Here is a 16,776-nt window from a genome sequence, read left to right as displayed (position 1 = left end):
TCTATAAGTTGGATTTCCTGGCAGGATTTTATTTGAAGAAAGAGTTCTGTGACCTTAAAAAGTCTGAAAACTACTCCCATGCCACCAAACTGTTGAATGCTTTTAGGCCAAGGAATAGCACAGTGAGATTTCTATTTTACATTTGTGTTTTGAAAGACATCAGTACTGAGCGATTGTATGAGAGGGTAGAGTTTATGTAGATGACGAGGAGGCTCGTGCAGGAGTGCCTGGCAGAGACTAAAGCTGTGGTAGTGGGAAAGGAACTAAGGAACATTTTTCAGATAGTGGGGATGACCTCAATATGGTCCAGTTCCTAACTAGATGTGGGTGGTAAGGAAGAGGGAAGAGAGTGACTCTGAGGTTTCCAGCATGGCGGACTGAAAGATTCTTGAATTTTAGTGTCCATAAGAATAACCTATTGGGCATGTGCAAAAATAGATTCCTAAGGTTCCATCTCCATATATCCTGATTCAATAGGATGGGGGTAAAGTCTAGGAATGTTGATGGTAATACTATTAACAGAGATAGAGGAAACAAGACAAAAAAGATTGAGAGAAAAAAAATACTTAAAATTTGGACATGTTGAGGTCCCAGGTGCTTATGAAGCAAATAGCAACCAAGACCTGTCCCAAAGGGCATTTGGAATATGGAACTGAGTTTATCAGAGAAGCCTACACTAGAGGCATTTAACTGAGAATCACTGGTACCCATATGGTGGCTGAAATTATGCAAGTGAGAGTACACAGGAAGAGAAGAGGGCCAGGGATAGGAACATGAGGAACAATTATTTTTAAAGAAGAGACAAAGGAACAAATGAGCTGATGAAAGAGACTGGGGAGAGGGGAAAATCAACAGAGTGAAAGATGCAGTTGAGTCTAATGGATTGGGAGTCAAGTACATCACTCAGAGTCAATGTAGGCCACCATTAAGTTCACATTTCAATTAACCAATCAAACTGTTATAAACACCTCCAGTTGCATGATTTCCAGAGTTTCTGGGTACCACACTAAATCCTTTCCAGAAACCCTGGAAAATGCACCATATGATAAGTTTGCCCAGTCCAGTGTACTATCACATCTTCTTTGGCCTTATCCTAGTTTCTAATAATATAAAGTAGTAAACCTTACCATTATTTCAGTGTATAATCTAATTCTTTCAAGGTCATACTTTGTACTTGTTCCCCCCAGAGTGTACTAAAATCTGACCACGGTTATGGGGCCTTGTGATAACAGGGATTATTTGGGGTGGGTGCTGAGAATGGACAACCTCTTGCATCAAAAAAAAAAAAAAAAAAAAGGTAGACAGAAAGCCTGAAAATCAGCCATCAGTTAGGAGATCTAAAATTGTCACTGACCAAGACCAAAGGAAAGAATAGTTCAAAAACGACATCTGAGAGGAAGCTCTACAGTGGAGGTTACGGTATAGGAGAGCATTTGAAGCCTGGAGAATTTCGAACAGTCATCTATGTTCTAGTATGAGTGCAGTGCATATCCTTTTCACTGGAGGCAAAGTGAGCTACCGTTGGAAAATAAGCAGGAATGTCTTCATACTTATAAACTGCTATACCTATAAAAAAAAAAGTGAAGTAAGCCAGAAAGAGAAAGAAAAATACCATATGAGATTGCTCATGTGTGGAATCTAAACAAACAAAACATAAATACAAAATAGAAACAGACTCATAGACATAGAATACAAACTTGTGGTTGCCAAGGGGGCAGGGGGTGGGAAGGGATAGACTGGGAGTTCAAAATGTAAAATAGATAAACAAGATTACACTGTATAGCACAGGGAAATATATACAAGATCTTGTGGTAGCTCACAGAGAAAAAAATGTGACAACGAATATATATATGTTCACGTATAACTGAAAAGTTGTGCTCTACGCTGGAATTTGACACAACATTGTAAAATGATTATAAATCAATAAAAAATGTTTAAAAAGAAGCAGGAATGTCATCATACCTTTAAAATGCATGGTCAAATAAGCTCTTGCAAATTCAGAGCTCTGAACACACCCCTTAAGTGTTAAGCAGCTTTAAAGTTGGTGTTAAGAAGATGTCCTATTTTACCCATAAGTTCAGCTGTCATCCAATTCCAATTACCCAAGCTCTCTAGATGCATTGCAAGTTACTCCTAAGGAAACCTGCTTCCAGAATCTTATTGACAGGACCTAGCTGAGAAGACACTAGATCCTTTGTGGAAACCCACCCATGCTACTCAGGCAAATAGCTTGCAACCCAGGAAGATGCGTTTTTAAAGAAAACCTGAAGTTGCCTCTCACCTGCCCAGACCTCTCTTCTGAGCCAGGAGGGAGGGGGGAGGAGGGCAGCCAACTTGTGGCCCCTCGGACTTAGGATTCCTATCAGTCTGATTGCTAACCCCACCTCTGACAAATGCAGCAAGGGCTGTAGAGAGTAAGATGAACAACATTTATGCTCCCCAGAGGGGGCCTTACACCATGGTCTACACTTGGCATTGGCAACCTTTTTCTACTGAGGGCCTGCCAGTAAATGTCAGGCTTTTTGTTACAAGAGGCAAAATCATGGCTATTTTGTAGCTACTTATATAAAAAGAGAAAACAAATGTCCACAAATATTTTCTTGACAAAATTCAGAATATAATAATGATTGAGTAGGTACAGTTTGGGGGTGGTGGTGGCTGGCAACACATATCTGCTAATGAGAATAGGATTGGGGGACAGATAACATCTCACTTAATTGGGGTCCACTGCTAGTATTCCTGTCATCAAAATTCATCAAAGTCAGTCGGACCCCACCCCAGACCAACTAAATCTGAATTTAACAAGAGCCCCCAGTGATTTGTGTACACCCTCAAGTTTGAGAACACACTGGTTGAGAGTTTCTTCATACTACCTGAGCTGTTTTTTATCCCTTTAAAGAAGATAAGGAAAGCTGTGGACCCTAGAAAAGGTTCACAAACCATCTGAAGTCCATTCGAGAACCCTTACAGGGAAAAAAAAAATTCTTACAGGGTCTCCTGGCCCTGCAGTGAAGACTTAAGGGACTCTATTGCCAGGCCCACCCCCAGGATGAAAACCTAAAATTAGATTGTGGTGATGGTGTTTAACTTGTGAATATACTACTGAACTATATGCTCCAAATGGGTGGATTATATGGTACGTGAATTATATCTCGATAAAGCTGCTTTTTTTTAAATCAAACTAAACAATTTCTAGTTACGGGCAAGACTCTGCATTTTTTTTTAAAACTTCTCATGGTTTTCCAATGAACATCTCAAGTAAAAAACTGCAAGGACTCCAGGTTTTGGAGTCAGGAAGCTGAGTTCAAATCCCACCTTTGCTACTTACTGTGTTAGAGAAGCAAAGCTACCTCAACCTCTCTGAACCTCAGTTTCTTCTTTTGTAGAGATAAAAATAATACCCTTCTCATGGGGTTTCTGTGGGGATCAAAAGGAACTGATAATGCAAAATGTCTACCACAGTTCCTGTCACACACTCTTGTTCCACGTGAAGTGATGGAATTCCTCAGACAGCAAACACAAAGCCAAAAAGAAATCATTACATATTTCACATTATCCACATCCTAACTAACCATGCCTGTTCCATTATCCATGCTGTATTATATCAGATTGACTATTCCCTGCTCCATGATTATTATCTGCCTTAACTCCTTTTCCTTCTGGCTCATGGTAATAATGACAGTGAACACTCACACAGCACTTACATACAAGCCCCAGACACTGTTCTAAGGTGTTGGTTTATACACAGTAACTCATTCAATCCTCACACCAACCCTGTGAGTTAGTGTTACTCTTCCCATATTACAGATAGGGAAAATAAGGCAGAGAGAGAATACATAACTTGCTCAATGCCACGCAGCTCGTAAGTGGTGGAGTTAAGATTCAAACCAAGGCAGCCTTCCTCTAGTGCCTGTGTTTGTGAACTTTATACTGCACCGGAGAATGAAATATATACATTTACACACACATATATACATATACAACAATATAATATATAACATAACACACAGATGTATCCGTATACACACACACATTTATACACTGACAACAATATAATATATAACATAACACACAGATGTATCCATATATACACACACACACATTTATACACTGACAACAATATAATATATAACGTAACACACAGATGTAACTGTATACGCACACACATACATATATATATATACAATTTGTTTTGGTCAACCTTACACCAACGTCCAACAGTCTTGCTCTTTCAGGGTACACATTTGTACACTAAAGAATGGTACAAAGATGGACACACAGGCACACCTGCAAAATGGAAGATGGACTGCAGTAAACACAGATTCTTTGTTCCTTTTTTTCCCAAGAAAGGTTGTTTCTGTGGCAAAGCTATGCTAAATGTGGTTCACAGACTGGTGCTCATCAGTAAACTGTTGGTTATTGGTCTGAGGCCAGATATCTGCAAAATGGAGAGCATTTCAAAACGTTTATAGGAATTCGACATTGACATGACAAAGGAGTGTGTCATCAGTGGACTCATGTCACTGCACAGTGAATTTTACAAAAGTATTACTTTGAGGTGGCTTGGGAAATTAAAAACAAACTGGTTCTTTACCACAGATAGTTCGGGAAACAAGACAGTGAGGTGATTCTCGATACGTTTTCTTTTTCTTCTGATGTTCCTCAAACTAAGTGTTCTCTCTACCAAGAACAAAGCTTGGAGATCTGAACATGGGGTTTTATGATCAGACGGTGAAGAGAGAATGCAGGGTACGATACTGGGGCAGCCTCCCCTGACTGAGAAAGGAAATGGAAGCTCCAGCAGCGGTCAGGGTGTGGAGAGGGTAGAGAGAGGTGAGGTTAGGAAAGGCCTGATGCTACCAGGGCTCCTGCAGGGATGGACTGAGGAGCTCAGCTGGGAGGGGGAGTGGTTGGCAATGGTTGCGGGAATGGCAAGTGTGAGGGGCCAGTGGATCTAAGAGCCTTGAGTAACGATCAGTGCAGACTCCCACCTCCAACCACCTGGACAGAAGGTCACAGAGAGGATGCCAATCAATGAGACACTGGGGACAGGACCACATCAGTGACAGCTTTACAGATAATGGCATGGATTAGGTGAGCCTGTGAACCAGGGAGAAAGGTAAAAATTGGGGCAGCAGGATAAAATATCCCAAGGAAATTCCTTTAGAACTTAACTCAACCAGGGTAACTCTGGTTCAAATCTAGGCTCTGAAATTTGTTAGACATGGGATCCTAGAGACGGGATTGAACCAAGAAATGATCTTCGTTACATGGAAAGCATGTGAATAGTCCTTAGGTTGTAGGAAATCCTCAGAAAGGATGAACAGTTACTACTATTATTGGTAGCAGTAATTGGACACACGTTTGATGTTTGCTGACCCAGGTTCAATAGTTTTCCCGCTATAATCAATCAAATATTACCACTGGATTTTATCTTTATTGTTCAGGAACATACTCTGTAGATCTGAGTGATGCTGAATATTTAGTAATATCCTATTGTGTTGAAGTATAAAGCCAAACATGTAACACTTACTCACAAGAACAATGAGAGAGTCAAACAGGAATTCACTTGAAAGAAAATCAATAGCCATTTGGTTTGTTGTGTATATCCGATTCAGAAATAACCTTCCTGTGTTTAGAGCTCAAACTCAGTAATTGCCAACAAAATTAGACGACAGCTTTGAGTGATTTGAAGTGGGTTCAATTCTTCCTCCCTGAGCAAGGCTACTGCAAACAGAACATCCCAGCCTTTTCCCCCCTCACATCACTGACTGGACTTCCTTGTAGTTATTTCTTTCCCCTGAGCTGGTCTCTCAGTCAGAGGGTACTAATTCTTTGTCACAAAATGTGTTCTAACACATATCTAGTTCAGGCCAAAATACAAACGCAAAAATTATCCATTTGTTTCTATCCACAGACAGCTATGAAAACACCATTATTTGTTGAAAGTTGAGGGAAAAAATGCCTACTTTGTATTAGGCCCTTACTACTTTGAAAATCCATCCTTGATATCATATCACTTGATTAAAACAAAATTAATTTCATGCTTTTAAATCGTATGCTAATTTTAATTAATTTCACACTAGGAGACTGAAAACTATTGTTCTCCATACATAGATCTTGGACAGGTGTATTAATGGATTTGTCTATACTCTGATACTTGAATAAATATATTTCATATGATCTCTCTTGGGCTGTGTTTACCAAGTGGGCTGTTGCTGAACTTTAGTTTTTATAATCCAGATAAAAGTATGTTTAAAGTCTATTTCTGAACCTTGGAACATCATTATTTGATGGCTAGATTCCAAATATGATTTATCCACGTACACACCCTTACCTCCCATCCCATCTCAACTATATTTTCTGGTAAAATCTACCACTTCCATTCTTAGAATACACTGTTAATGTTAAATGATTTTTTTTTAACATTATACTGTTTGGATTTAAGGCTTTTGCTTGCTTTAAAATGAAATATATATTTTTCATTATCTTAATTTCCCTCCAAGTCCTGACTGCTGGAAATATTTTCTGACTGCACGACACCAAAATGAAAATGCCACTGAAGTCTATTTACATGAACCACAAATCCTTAAATGAATTGGATGTGTTCATAATGTAGGCATAGAGTATTTCCTGGCATTTGGTTAGAAAGATTAAATCAAATTAGCCTGGATAAGTCAACTGTTACAAGGACTGGAAATTGCTAAATTAAACTTTAACAAGAGTTACAAATGGTACTGTGCCTACTTGGAAATGAATAAGGTTATTAACGGGTTCAGTGACAGTAAGTCTGATTTTAATGTTTTTATTCAGTGAAGAAGAAAATGAAGTAAAAGCCTATTAAATTATTTTTTGTAGCTAATAATGCTTCAAGAAAGTTTTTTTTTTTTTTTACTAAGGTGAGAGAATGTTTAAATGAACAAGAAGTAGTTGGAATTATTTTTTTAAAAAGGAAACAGAAATAAAGTGGCAACTCTAAAAATTGAGCCCTGAACTTTCGAAATAGTAGCAAAACAAAGATGGAAACTAACACACAATCAAGAGAATATCTCTGTGGCAAAAGCAACCATGAAGGACAACGAAAAGTAGCTGCCAATTTACAGTGTAATATACTGTCTAGGGAAGAGAGCATCACTCTTTGAAAACGTTGATGCTCACATACAGAATCATGGGTGAGAAAAGTCAGACTCCTCTTGAACAGATATTGGAATACTTTGTGTAAATCTTATTTTTATATATTATGAAAAACTATCAAATATTTAATAGTACTTGTCAAGGAACTGCAACATTTAACAGCTGCCCAGGACCCCATAGGCTGCCCTCTTACACCAGATGCCAGAGCACAGAGGTCCTGAGATGACTGAGCTCAATGGCTGAGAATATAGGTTCTGGTCCTGGGTTGCCTGGGTTTGAAGCCTGGTTCAATAACTCGTTAATTATGCATAACCTCTATGCTCCTAAGTTTATTCTTAAGTAAACAGGGTGATGATGATGATGACGATGGTATCTCATGGAGTTCTTTTGAAGATTAAATGAGTTAAACAATTTAAAGCATGTAGAACCACCCTTGGAATATTCTAAGTATTATCTGTCTTTTTTTAACATGGAGAAAAAAATCCTCATCCAAAGTGAATACTGTGTGTTAGCAAAATTACATACTCTGGCCAGTGATCCTATAAATTGTGAGGAATAGAGTTCCTAAGGTCCCCTGCAACCTGAGATGTTATAAGCATATGCTAGTTAAAGAAAGAGATTTCTAGAATACAGAGAATAGCTAAGTCTGCTTTTGTAACCTTCAGAAATTTGGATACTGATATTTTGATTCCGTGACATATCAACATATTTCACAAGTTTAAAGGGAAAACTATTTATCATTCTTCCATCACTTATGGAAGAGAAAAGAAGAGGGAACATGGTAGAAAAGTAGTTGAATAGATAGAAATCAATAACAAAGATGGAGAAAATTCAAGAAGTAGGAAGTGATCATGAATGTCAATAAAGCAAAGGAGTCAAATGAAAGGAGGATTTGAAAAAGTATCCTTCACAGCACTTATCACAATTGTAATAAATTATTTGGGTAAATTAACATCTTTCCTAACTAGACTGGAGATGCATAAAGGCAGACCTAAGTGTTCCCTACTGTAACTTCAGTGCCTAGTAGTGCCCATGCATAGCTATCACTCCATAAATATTTACTGAATGGATAAATGAATGAATGTAATTAGATTTCCTCAAAGCACCACAAGTGACCCTTGGAAGTACAGTGCCAGTCAAGTGATGGAGGTGGATGTCATGTCATAGGGCAATTTAAAGAAAGTGGGATTTTAAGAGAGAAAGTGGGTAGTAAGGCGGGGGGGAGATTTTATGAACCATCTCTTAGAGATGTATTTTTGATGAAAAGAGAGAGTAACCAGATCAAGTGAACTTACTATCCTAACACACAATATATTTATCAGATTTTGTACCTCTTAGAGCTCTGTATGACTTCCACATGATCTTCAAGAACTTAAGGTAGCCACAACAGTTACCAACTCGACAAGTGATGGAAGCAAGGGGGCCCACCTGCTTTATTACTGCTGTCTTCAGTAGAATCAGAATTCCATGGGCTAGGCATGATGGAAGATGTGGGGGAAAGCATGGGAAGGAAACAGAAGTCAAGGGAAATGATGATACTACCCACAGAAAAGACATGGCCAGGAATGGAATGAAGTTCAAGAGAAGCTGAAAAGTCCTGTGAAATCATCCAAAAGACGTGCATGTGTGTGGAGGCGACTGTGTGACTGTGAAAGCACATACACAAGCAAAATATGTGGGATGTACAAAAACACAGTTACAAGTAAATTCGAAATAGAAAGTACTACAGCTGACTGTTTACATATGATGGCAAGATAGCCACTGTATAATAAAGCTTAGGTAAAACAAACTGCTCATTTCACATATTAAAGCTGTATTTCCTTTTCCTTTTTGTAACATACTAAATGATTATAACAAAATAGTTTCAACAAAAGTATCACGTGTACCTCCAGGACACAAAGAAGGAGAGATAATTATTTTATTATTTTATTTCCTGAACCTGTTAGAAGACTTTATTTAACCTGAATAAATTGAATGATGACACAGCTAATTCCCAAACTTGGGCTGGCCAGAGCATTTCAGAAGATCGTAAGTATATAGAATAAACATGCTTTGACAACAAAAATACATGTTCTCACCTTTTCCCTCATCTGTTTCCCTGATATTAGTTGCTCCTGTGTAAATATATATGTATATGTGTGTATGTGTATATATCCACTCAGGGATGGTAGGATCTGTTTAAGAATTTCACCAGAGTCCAATTTAATGTCTTCATGCACTTAAGCCATGGGGTTTAAATGATAAAAGTCTTGTGTTTAAGCTGTTGTCTAAACCACATATAAACAATTTATCATGAAGTGAAAAAATTAAACACTCAATTCCTATACTTAAAAGATATTTTAAGGAGGCCAAGATTTAAGTAGTATTTTAAATACATTATCACATATAAGTAATACTTTCTACTCACAACTCTGAAGGTATACATCAAAGGAGGTACACTTTAAACAGATACCTCCTTTGTTCTTAAATATACAGTTTGATATGCTAGGTTGCAAAATGGCGTTTTTCACTTCTAATTTAAAAATCTATATTAAAAAGGTAATTTAAAAAACCTGATCCCTATCTCTAGTGTACTATATTTATATTCACAGTATCTCATCTTCCTGTGGTGTTAAAAACATAATATTCATACTGAAATTATTCCAGGGCTTCCAAACTTTAGCAATCCTTCTACTAAACACGTATCCACATTAGATATTTAACCATATCAAGAAAAGGACTGACTGCAACAAACAATTCAACAATGCTAAATAAAATCTGAGTTTTCTAACAGATGAAGAAAATCCAGAGCAAAAGGCCTGCTATTTCATGCATAGAGGTATGACAGGTTTTTGGCAAAGTGACACAGTATTTCTGGCAGAAATACTATGTATGTTCTTTATGTCACTAGAATACATATTTGTTCCTGGAGACATTCATTGTTCAATAAGATCTAGGGCAATATTTCAATTTGCAGATTAAGTTAAGTGCTAGTAACAAGAAGATATCTCTACTTCCCTCCTCAATCCATCAAACTTATACAGCAGCCGGAGGCTCAAATATCCCTTCTGTATATATTTCCCTTCTTTTTCCTTTTATTGTAAAATCCCTTGTCAAATGGTGAAAGGAGTCTTCTATTTCCTGACAAGCAAAGTGCACCCCACAAACACACAAAAATACAAAAATCAAGAAAGCAGATGTCACAGCAAAGACCCCTAAACACATCATTCTTACCTCAATCTGATGGCTAGACCATTTTTGTAGGCTCACTTTTCGTTCAGACATACAAACTGTAGAATGCTGGATGACTTGACCCTCATGGAATACTAGGAGCAGAAACTTGAAAAACCAGCCTCTTGTGTTTCCACAATCTATTTACATATCGAACACACCCAGTATCAGAGTACTGTTTATCTGTGGTGGACAGCTATTCCAAAGAAGCAGGCAGTATCTCCACTTTCAAAAAGTAATGCCTTTGCTGACCAGCAGGGGAAAGGCAACAGCTGTTGTAATCTCTAAAGCACATTTAGGAAGATTTTTGATATGATACTTTAAAAATCCATGTTTTAAAGGTGGTTCATTCTTTTAATATTTTATTTCTGAAAAACTATTATTAAAGGATCTGGGGAAATATATCTAATGATAACAACCAACACATACGTACCAGGTATTATTCCCAGTGCTCTACATGTATCTTCTTCCATAATTTCCAAAACTTCTTAGGTATCAACTATTATTATCTCCGTAATACAGATGAGCAAAGTAAGAATTTTGCCCCCAGTTACCCAATTTGTAAATGGTATCACCAAAAGCTAAATCCAAGCACCCCAGCACCACAGTTCACGTGTCTAACCATGACACTGCACTGTGTATGTATAACTTATAGAAGATAATTGTGTAACAGAATGTGGCTGCCCAGTTGAACATTAGATAATGAGTAGTCTTCTTAGTGCTTTTCCTACACCATGTCTTAAGTTGGGGTAAGTGAAAAATTTGGGTGATTATTTCCCCAAGATGATTATTCATTTATATTATCATAGCAGGCCTCTTTTTTAGCTGTAGGGGCCCTATGGGGTCCCGGAGAATTTTTAAAAAGATGAGTCTAGCTTAAAGTACCAAGAGAGTTATTACTTCCTTATATTCAAAGAGCTATAAAGCAGAAGCCAATACAACACTTTGAAAAAGTCTCAAGGATGTATGTTTTGTTCTGTTTTTCAAATTTGATAATTCCTAGTAATGTCTTCAAGGTCACTGACTCTTTCTCCAGCCATCTCCAAGCTGATGCTGAGCCCATCTAGAGTGTGTTTTTATTTTGGTTATTATAAGTTCCAAAATTTTCTTTTGGTTATTTATACTTTCCATTTATCTGCTGAAATTCTCTATCTGTTCATTCATTAAGATCATATTTCCCTTTCATTCACTGAACATACTCTCCTTTAGTTCCTCAACCTTAGAATAACTGCTTTAAAGTTTTTGTCTAAACTGTCCAACAACTGGGCATCTTGGGGCTTGTTTCTATTTATTTCTTTTTTTCCATAAACCTATCTCAACTATTCAAATGTCCAGGCACCTTTATTGTTGCCTTCCACCAACAGAATCCTAAATGAAAAATAAAATAAAATAATACTTCAATATGTATTTTGCACTGAAAACTCTTGAGATTTCCCAGAAGGCCCTGGAGGAGTCTGTCACGTTATAAAAAGAGAAGTGGCAGAATGACTAGATATACTTGATATATCACTATGATTTGCACAGGAAAAAATTATCAGATGAGGTAAGCAGCCTTCCCTAGGTTAAATGTGAACAGGGAAAATATTATTAATGTAAATATTTTAGAAATGTTGTCACGTGTAGGAAGTTCCTGGAGATTTGTCAGCCCCCTCACTGCTCACTATATGCTTCTATTTACCAGAGTCCTGGTGGACCTTTCCCTGATATTAGGTAATAACATTATAATGTTATCAGGTATAACTTCAGTTCTTATTTTTGAAGGTCTAATTGCAATCTTAATATTTCAATTTGCATCTAACAACTTCTAGGCCTGTGCTTTCAAACTGAGGATAAATATCAAACTTACCACTAGAGTTTTATTAAAATACAGATGTTCAGGACCTAATCCAGACTTTCTCTAAAGTAGTCTTAATCACTATGTTAATAGATGTTTTTTGTCCAAAACCCATTTATTAAATTGGCTTCGTTATCTTCTTTAGTAAACCACAGAAAAAAAAAATTTCACCTTCATTTGCATCATTTTTGTTATACCCTCCCACAAGATTTTTTACTATTATCAGTAATAAATTAACCACAGTTATTGTAAGTGTCCACCTTCTCTAGACTGTTTATTTAACTTTGATGGTTCCCACAAGGCCTTACCACCAGCTACAGGACTGAGATCTTGTTTTCAAGAAGGACTGTCAGAATTCCCAGGAAAAGGACAGGTACTTCAAACAATAGGCTCTTGAAAAGAATATGAAAAGGAATAATATGTATGTACATGTATGACTGTAACATTATGCTGTAACCAGAAATTGACACAACATTGTAAACTGACTATACTTCAATTAAAACAAAAGAATAGGCTCTTTGGACACAGGTTTCTGATGTCATCACATAATCATCTTTAAGACCATGTCAGTGGACAGAGTCCAAATTTCAAGAAGCAGAATGTTCATGACACACTTGAAAACAATATACAGTGGAGCAAGACCTAGGTTTGCAAGGTACCAAGACCTATACTATGAAACCAATCCTTATACTTTAATCCATTAGAATTTCCCAAATAAAATGCAAGTGAAAGTTCTTGAGAATGCTTTCCTGGAAATCAAAGAGCCCCTAAGATCTGTACAGAAGAATTTAGCTTTTTTTCGCAGAGGGGAACACCAAACACTCTCTATCTCAAGGCCCATTTCTCATTATATAGTCAAAGAAAGAGCCTTAACAACAGATAAGAGGGCTGGGCTCTTCTCCCTGCTGTGACCTGGGAGAGTTGATTACCATCTCTGGACCTCAGTTATAAAATGGAGACCCTAAAAAACACTCCCCGTCCTCTGTGCCCCACTCACCCATTTTCAGTAGAGAAATTTCCTTAGGAAAAGATCATAGACTGATAATTAGACTCCTCAAGCAGACCTCTGAAATAACTGAATCCAACCTACTCATTTTATAGCCACAGAAATTGATGCGCCTCAAGTAAACCAGACTTATAGAAAACCAGATCCGTGACTCTCCACCTGCAGTTGCCGGGGAGGGGCCTACCTGCTACTCAGACGCACAGAAGAGGAAGAGCGGAACGTGGCTGAGGCCCGGAGGGCTTCGCGGCTCTTAGAACCAACACAAACGTGTGGGGTGGACATCCTGACAACGAGGTTTCTACAGACATTTGGTGGAATGGGCACTAGGTGTCAAGCAAGGTTTCTTGGATTTATACAAGCACCTACTCCAACGAGCTTACTAAGCACAACCCTGACACTGTTACTCTCAGGACACTTCTGTGAAGCCACCAAAGGCTAAGCCAGCTCCCAGCTTCCATCCGTGGTGGGAGGAGGCAGAGAGAGGCTGTCACCAGGCAGAGGGGAGCAGAGAGGAAACCAGAGTGAGGACTGAACGGTTTGCAGATGTAGCCCTGGCTTCTTCCTCTGCATGGCACCCTCTGTCTCCCCAACAAGGTTCAGCAGGCCATGGTTTTCACAGCCAGGGGCCCAGGCACCCAGCAGTCACGTGAGAAGCAGGCCCGGTGGCACTTTGGGTAAGCGCGCCTAAGCATGTGGTACCCGGGCAGGGAGACGTGTGCAGTGTCTGTGAAGGGGGCCCTGTGCCAGGCTCCGTGTTCACAGGCACACGCTGATGGAGTCTCAGGGCAAACCCCAAAGGGGAGGAACTTTTATTATCTTTGTTTTACACGTGAGGAAACCACTGCTCACGGAAATAGATGAACATTCAAGATCACGTGGTCAGAAAGTGGTGAACTGGGATGGCGAACCCAGGACCAGTGATCTCACTGCTGCAGCCGGCTGGGCAGCCTCTGATCAGTCCTTTATGACAGGCCAGGGGGCAGCAGAGAGGGCCCTTGAGCATATGATGAACAGGAGAAAATGTGACATGGTGACACTAACAGGAGGGGACTTAGTTTTCTACAACACTTGATGTAACTTTTTTTGTTCTTTTTACCTTAACACAGCATATCAGTGTTTATAAAAACTTTGTGTGCTTTAGTGGGGAGGGTATAGTTCAAGTGGTAGAGTGCATGCTTAGCATGCACGAGGTGCTGGGTTCAATCCCCAGTACGTCCGCTAAAAATAAATAAATAAACCTAATTACCTCTCCCCACCAAAAAAATTTTTAAAAAAATAAGTGAGACACATCCATATATGGCTGCTTATAATAAAACAACTTTTAAGGAAAACAAAAAGAATTGTGTGCTTTTGAGTCTATCACTTGGGACAGAATTTATATAGAATCTTTTTATATATATATATATATCTTTATATGTATCTTTTTTTTAAATCTTAAAACATGTATTCAGCCACTGAAAACCTGTGACTCTATGATATAAATGATCATAGACAGGTTAGGTGTTTCTTCTGAGAATGAGATTTATAATTGCGTTTATAATGGGATACATTCATAAATAAGTTCAGGAACAGTAATCATTGAGAACTACTTGAATTGCATGCCTTAGACCAGAGAGTAGCTTGAGATATTGCTATTTAATTTACCAGTGTGCACAGGAGAGGACAGAAGGATGTATTCCACAGAGAGTACCACAGCACTAGCCAATAATCCCTGCCTCAAGTCCCTTTTTGGGATGAGGCAGGGAATAAATACGAAAACAACAGGGCCATAATCCCCTCTATGTGTATTTCTTTATGGTTTCCCCGTCACTCCTCCATCTTCATGTACAAGCCCTGTCCCACCAGGTCCATGCCAACTGCTCCATCACCCTCTGCACCCACCCCCCGCTGTCATCACCTCCCACTTCTAGACGGTCCCCATCATGAATAAAGCCTTCAGCACCTCGGCGGGTCACAGTTTTCAGCCCCTCCCCCGTTACCACCATCACTCTGGGAAATTCAACGTGCCTGGGAGCCCCCACCCACCTCCCGGCCCCATAAGCCTGCACTCCCTCAGAGCCAGTGAGGACGTCCTCTCCCCCCACAACCTCGGCCAGTTCCTCCCACCAGGACCACTCCCTGCACCGTCACCATTGGAAACCGCTCCCTGAAATCACGGATTCCAGCATCCCACCCCGACCACACCTTCCATCCCCAACCCCCACGACGCAGCCCCTCCTGGATGTCCCAGACGCCTCAACTGAGAACGATAAGCGGAAAGGAGACAGAAAGAGAGCCAATGGTTTAAACGCTTTAATAGCTGTGCTGACAGCAGAAGTCCAGGCCTCCCTCATCTGTGGGTAGTTTGGAGGTGAGTTGAGGCTGCTACTGAGGCCTGGCTGGGCCCTGGGACGTGGGCATCACAACCTGTCCTCGGGCACGGGCATCGCGGAGACACGAGGGAAGGCACCCGGCTGGAACAGGCGGCTGAGGTACTCGTGGTTGTCCAGCGCCCTCTGCACGTGCTCGGGGGTGATGCGCACATCGTGGCTGCTGCGGGCCTCCACGCCCGCCAGGTCCAGGATGTGGGCTGCCAGGTACTCGAGGATGCCGGCCAGGAAGATGGGGGTGGAAGAGCTCAGGCGCTGGGCATAGGGACTCAGTCTCAGGAGGCGGTCCAGGCGGCTCACGGGGAACTGCAGCTCGGCTCTGTTGGAGCGGGAGAGGGAGTGCTGCCTACGACGGTGGGAGGACCAGGACCAGCGGTTTCTTTCCCGAGACATGACTGTGTTGGGTTCTGCCCACCCCCTCGCCCAGCCCGACTGTCCCGCTGGCCTGGCCTCTGGAGATGGCAGTGTACTTCTTTCTGCCCGCCGCCTCCCCGCGCGCCAGCCTCTTATTGGCCAGGGACCCGCCTTTGTGATGTCATGGGTGCCCACTGGGCCCTGATCAGGACAGGCCTACAAATGTCTGTGATAGGAACCTCTTTTTAAGGCGACTTTAAGAGTCTAGCTTAAAAAAAAAAAAAAAACAGAATGTTTCAATGGAAACATTGCCCTGTGTATAGGACAGTACTTCAGGTTATCTGATCCCAGCTTTGCAATGTCTTTGCACTGTTTTACATCCCTTTGTAAATTGGTGGTCATCTACAGATACACTGAATGCCTTGCCCAGTAGAGGTCCGTCTGTCTCCCCTCTCATATTGAAACAAAACCAACTGTGCTTCCATTTACACATTTACATATCCTTTTTCAATATCTCTATGTTTCTCCTTTGGGTTATCTTTTGAATACACTATCTGCCAATTCCCTCGATGTCAATAGATTCTTTTAACACATTTACATTTCATATCTGGATGAATATCATGATTTTCTCTGTTTACAAATAACTTTTTAACTGTTTTGGTGGTCACGGTGATATGTTCAGTAGACTCCTGTCAGACCTAGATAAACTCCAAAGACATAAAAGTGTGCCTCATTCTCAGTTAAAACCCAGGAGTGTCTTGTCTTGTTTCTTCTAGATGATTCCAGAGTATCAATAGGATCTTCATGATTTTGTTTTTCTAATTTTAATTTTTTAATTTTCCTCCATACTAATTTTGTGGTTCTATTCT

General features: G+C 39.9%; 2 protein-coding genes across 6 annotated transcripts in view; both read right to left on the bottom strand.

The window, feature by feature from the left end:
- The window catches only part of SYTL5 (synaptotagmin like 5), a 215,836-nt gene that overhangs the window by 99,805 nt on the left and 99,255 nt on the right, over positions 1 to 16,776 (bottom strand). Inside the window, exon 1 of one of the 5 annotated variants that reach the window (XM_074360015.1) lies at positions 10,348 to 10,451. The exons of the other annotated variants lie outside the window; for them this stretch is intronic. The gene's annotated coding sequence lies outside the window, so the exon portion shown is untranslated. Of the gene's footprint in view, positions 1 to 10,347; positions 10,452 to 16,776 lie in introns of those variants that run through there. 5 annotated transcript variants of the gene reach the window in all.
- Positions 15,533 to 16,679, bottom strand: LOC105064565 (histone H2A-Bbd type 1). The gene has a single exon (XM_010949535.3). It carries the CDS (start codon positions 15,944 to 15,946, stop codon positions 15,584 to 15,586), a length of 363 nt encoding a protein of 120 aa, XP_010947837.2. The 5' UTR covers positions 15,947 to 16,679; the 3' UTR covers positions 15,533 to 15,583.

This window comes from Camelus bactrianus, chromosome X (genome assembly GCF_048773025.1).
Source record: "Camelus bactrianus isolate YW-2024 breed Bactrian camel chromosome X, ASM4877302v1, whole genome shotgun sequence".
NCBI classification, from domain to species: Eukaryota; Metazoa; Chordata; class Mammalia; order Artiodactyla; family Camelidae; genus Camelus; species Camelus bactrianus.
This window is presented reverse-complemented; position numbering and strand designations above follow the sequence as displayed.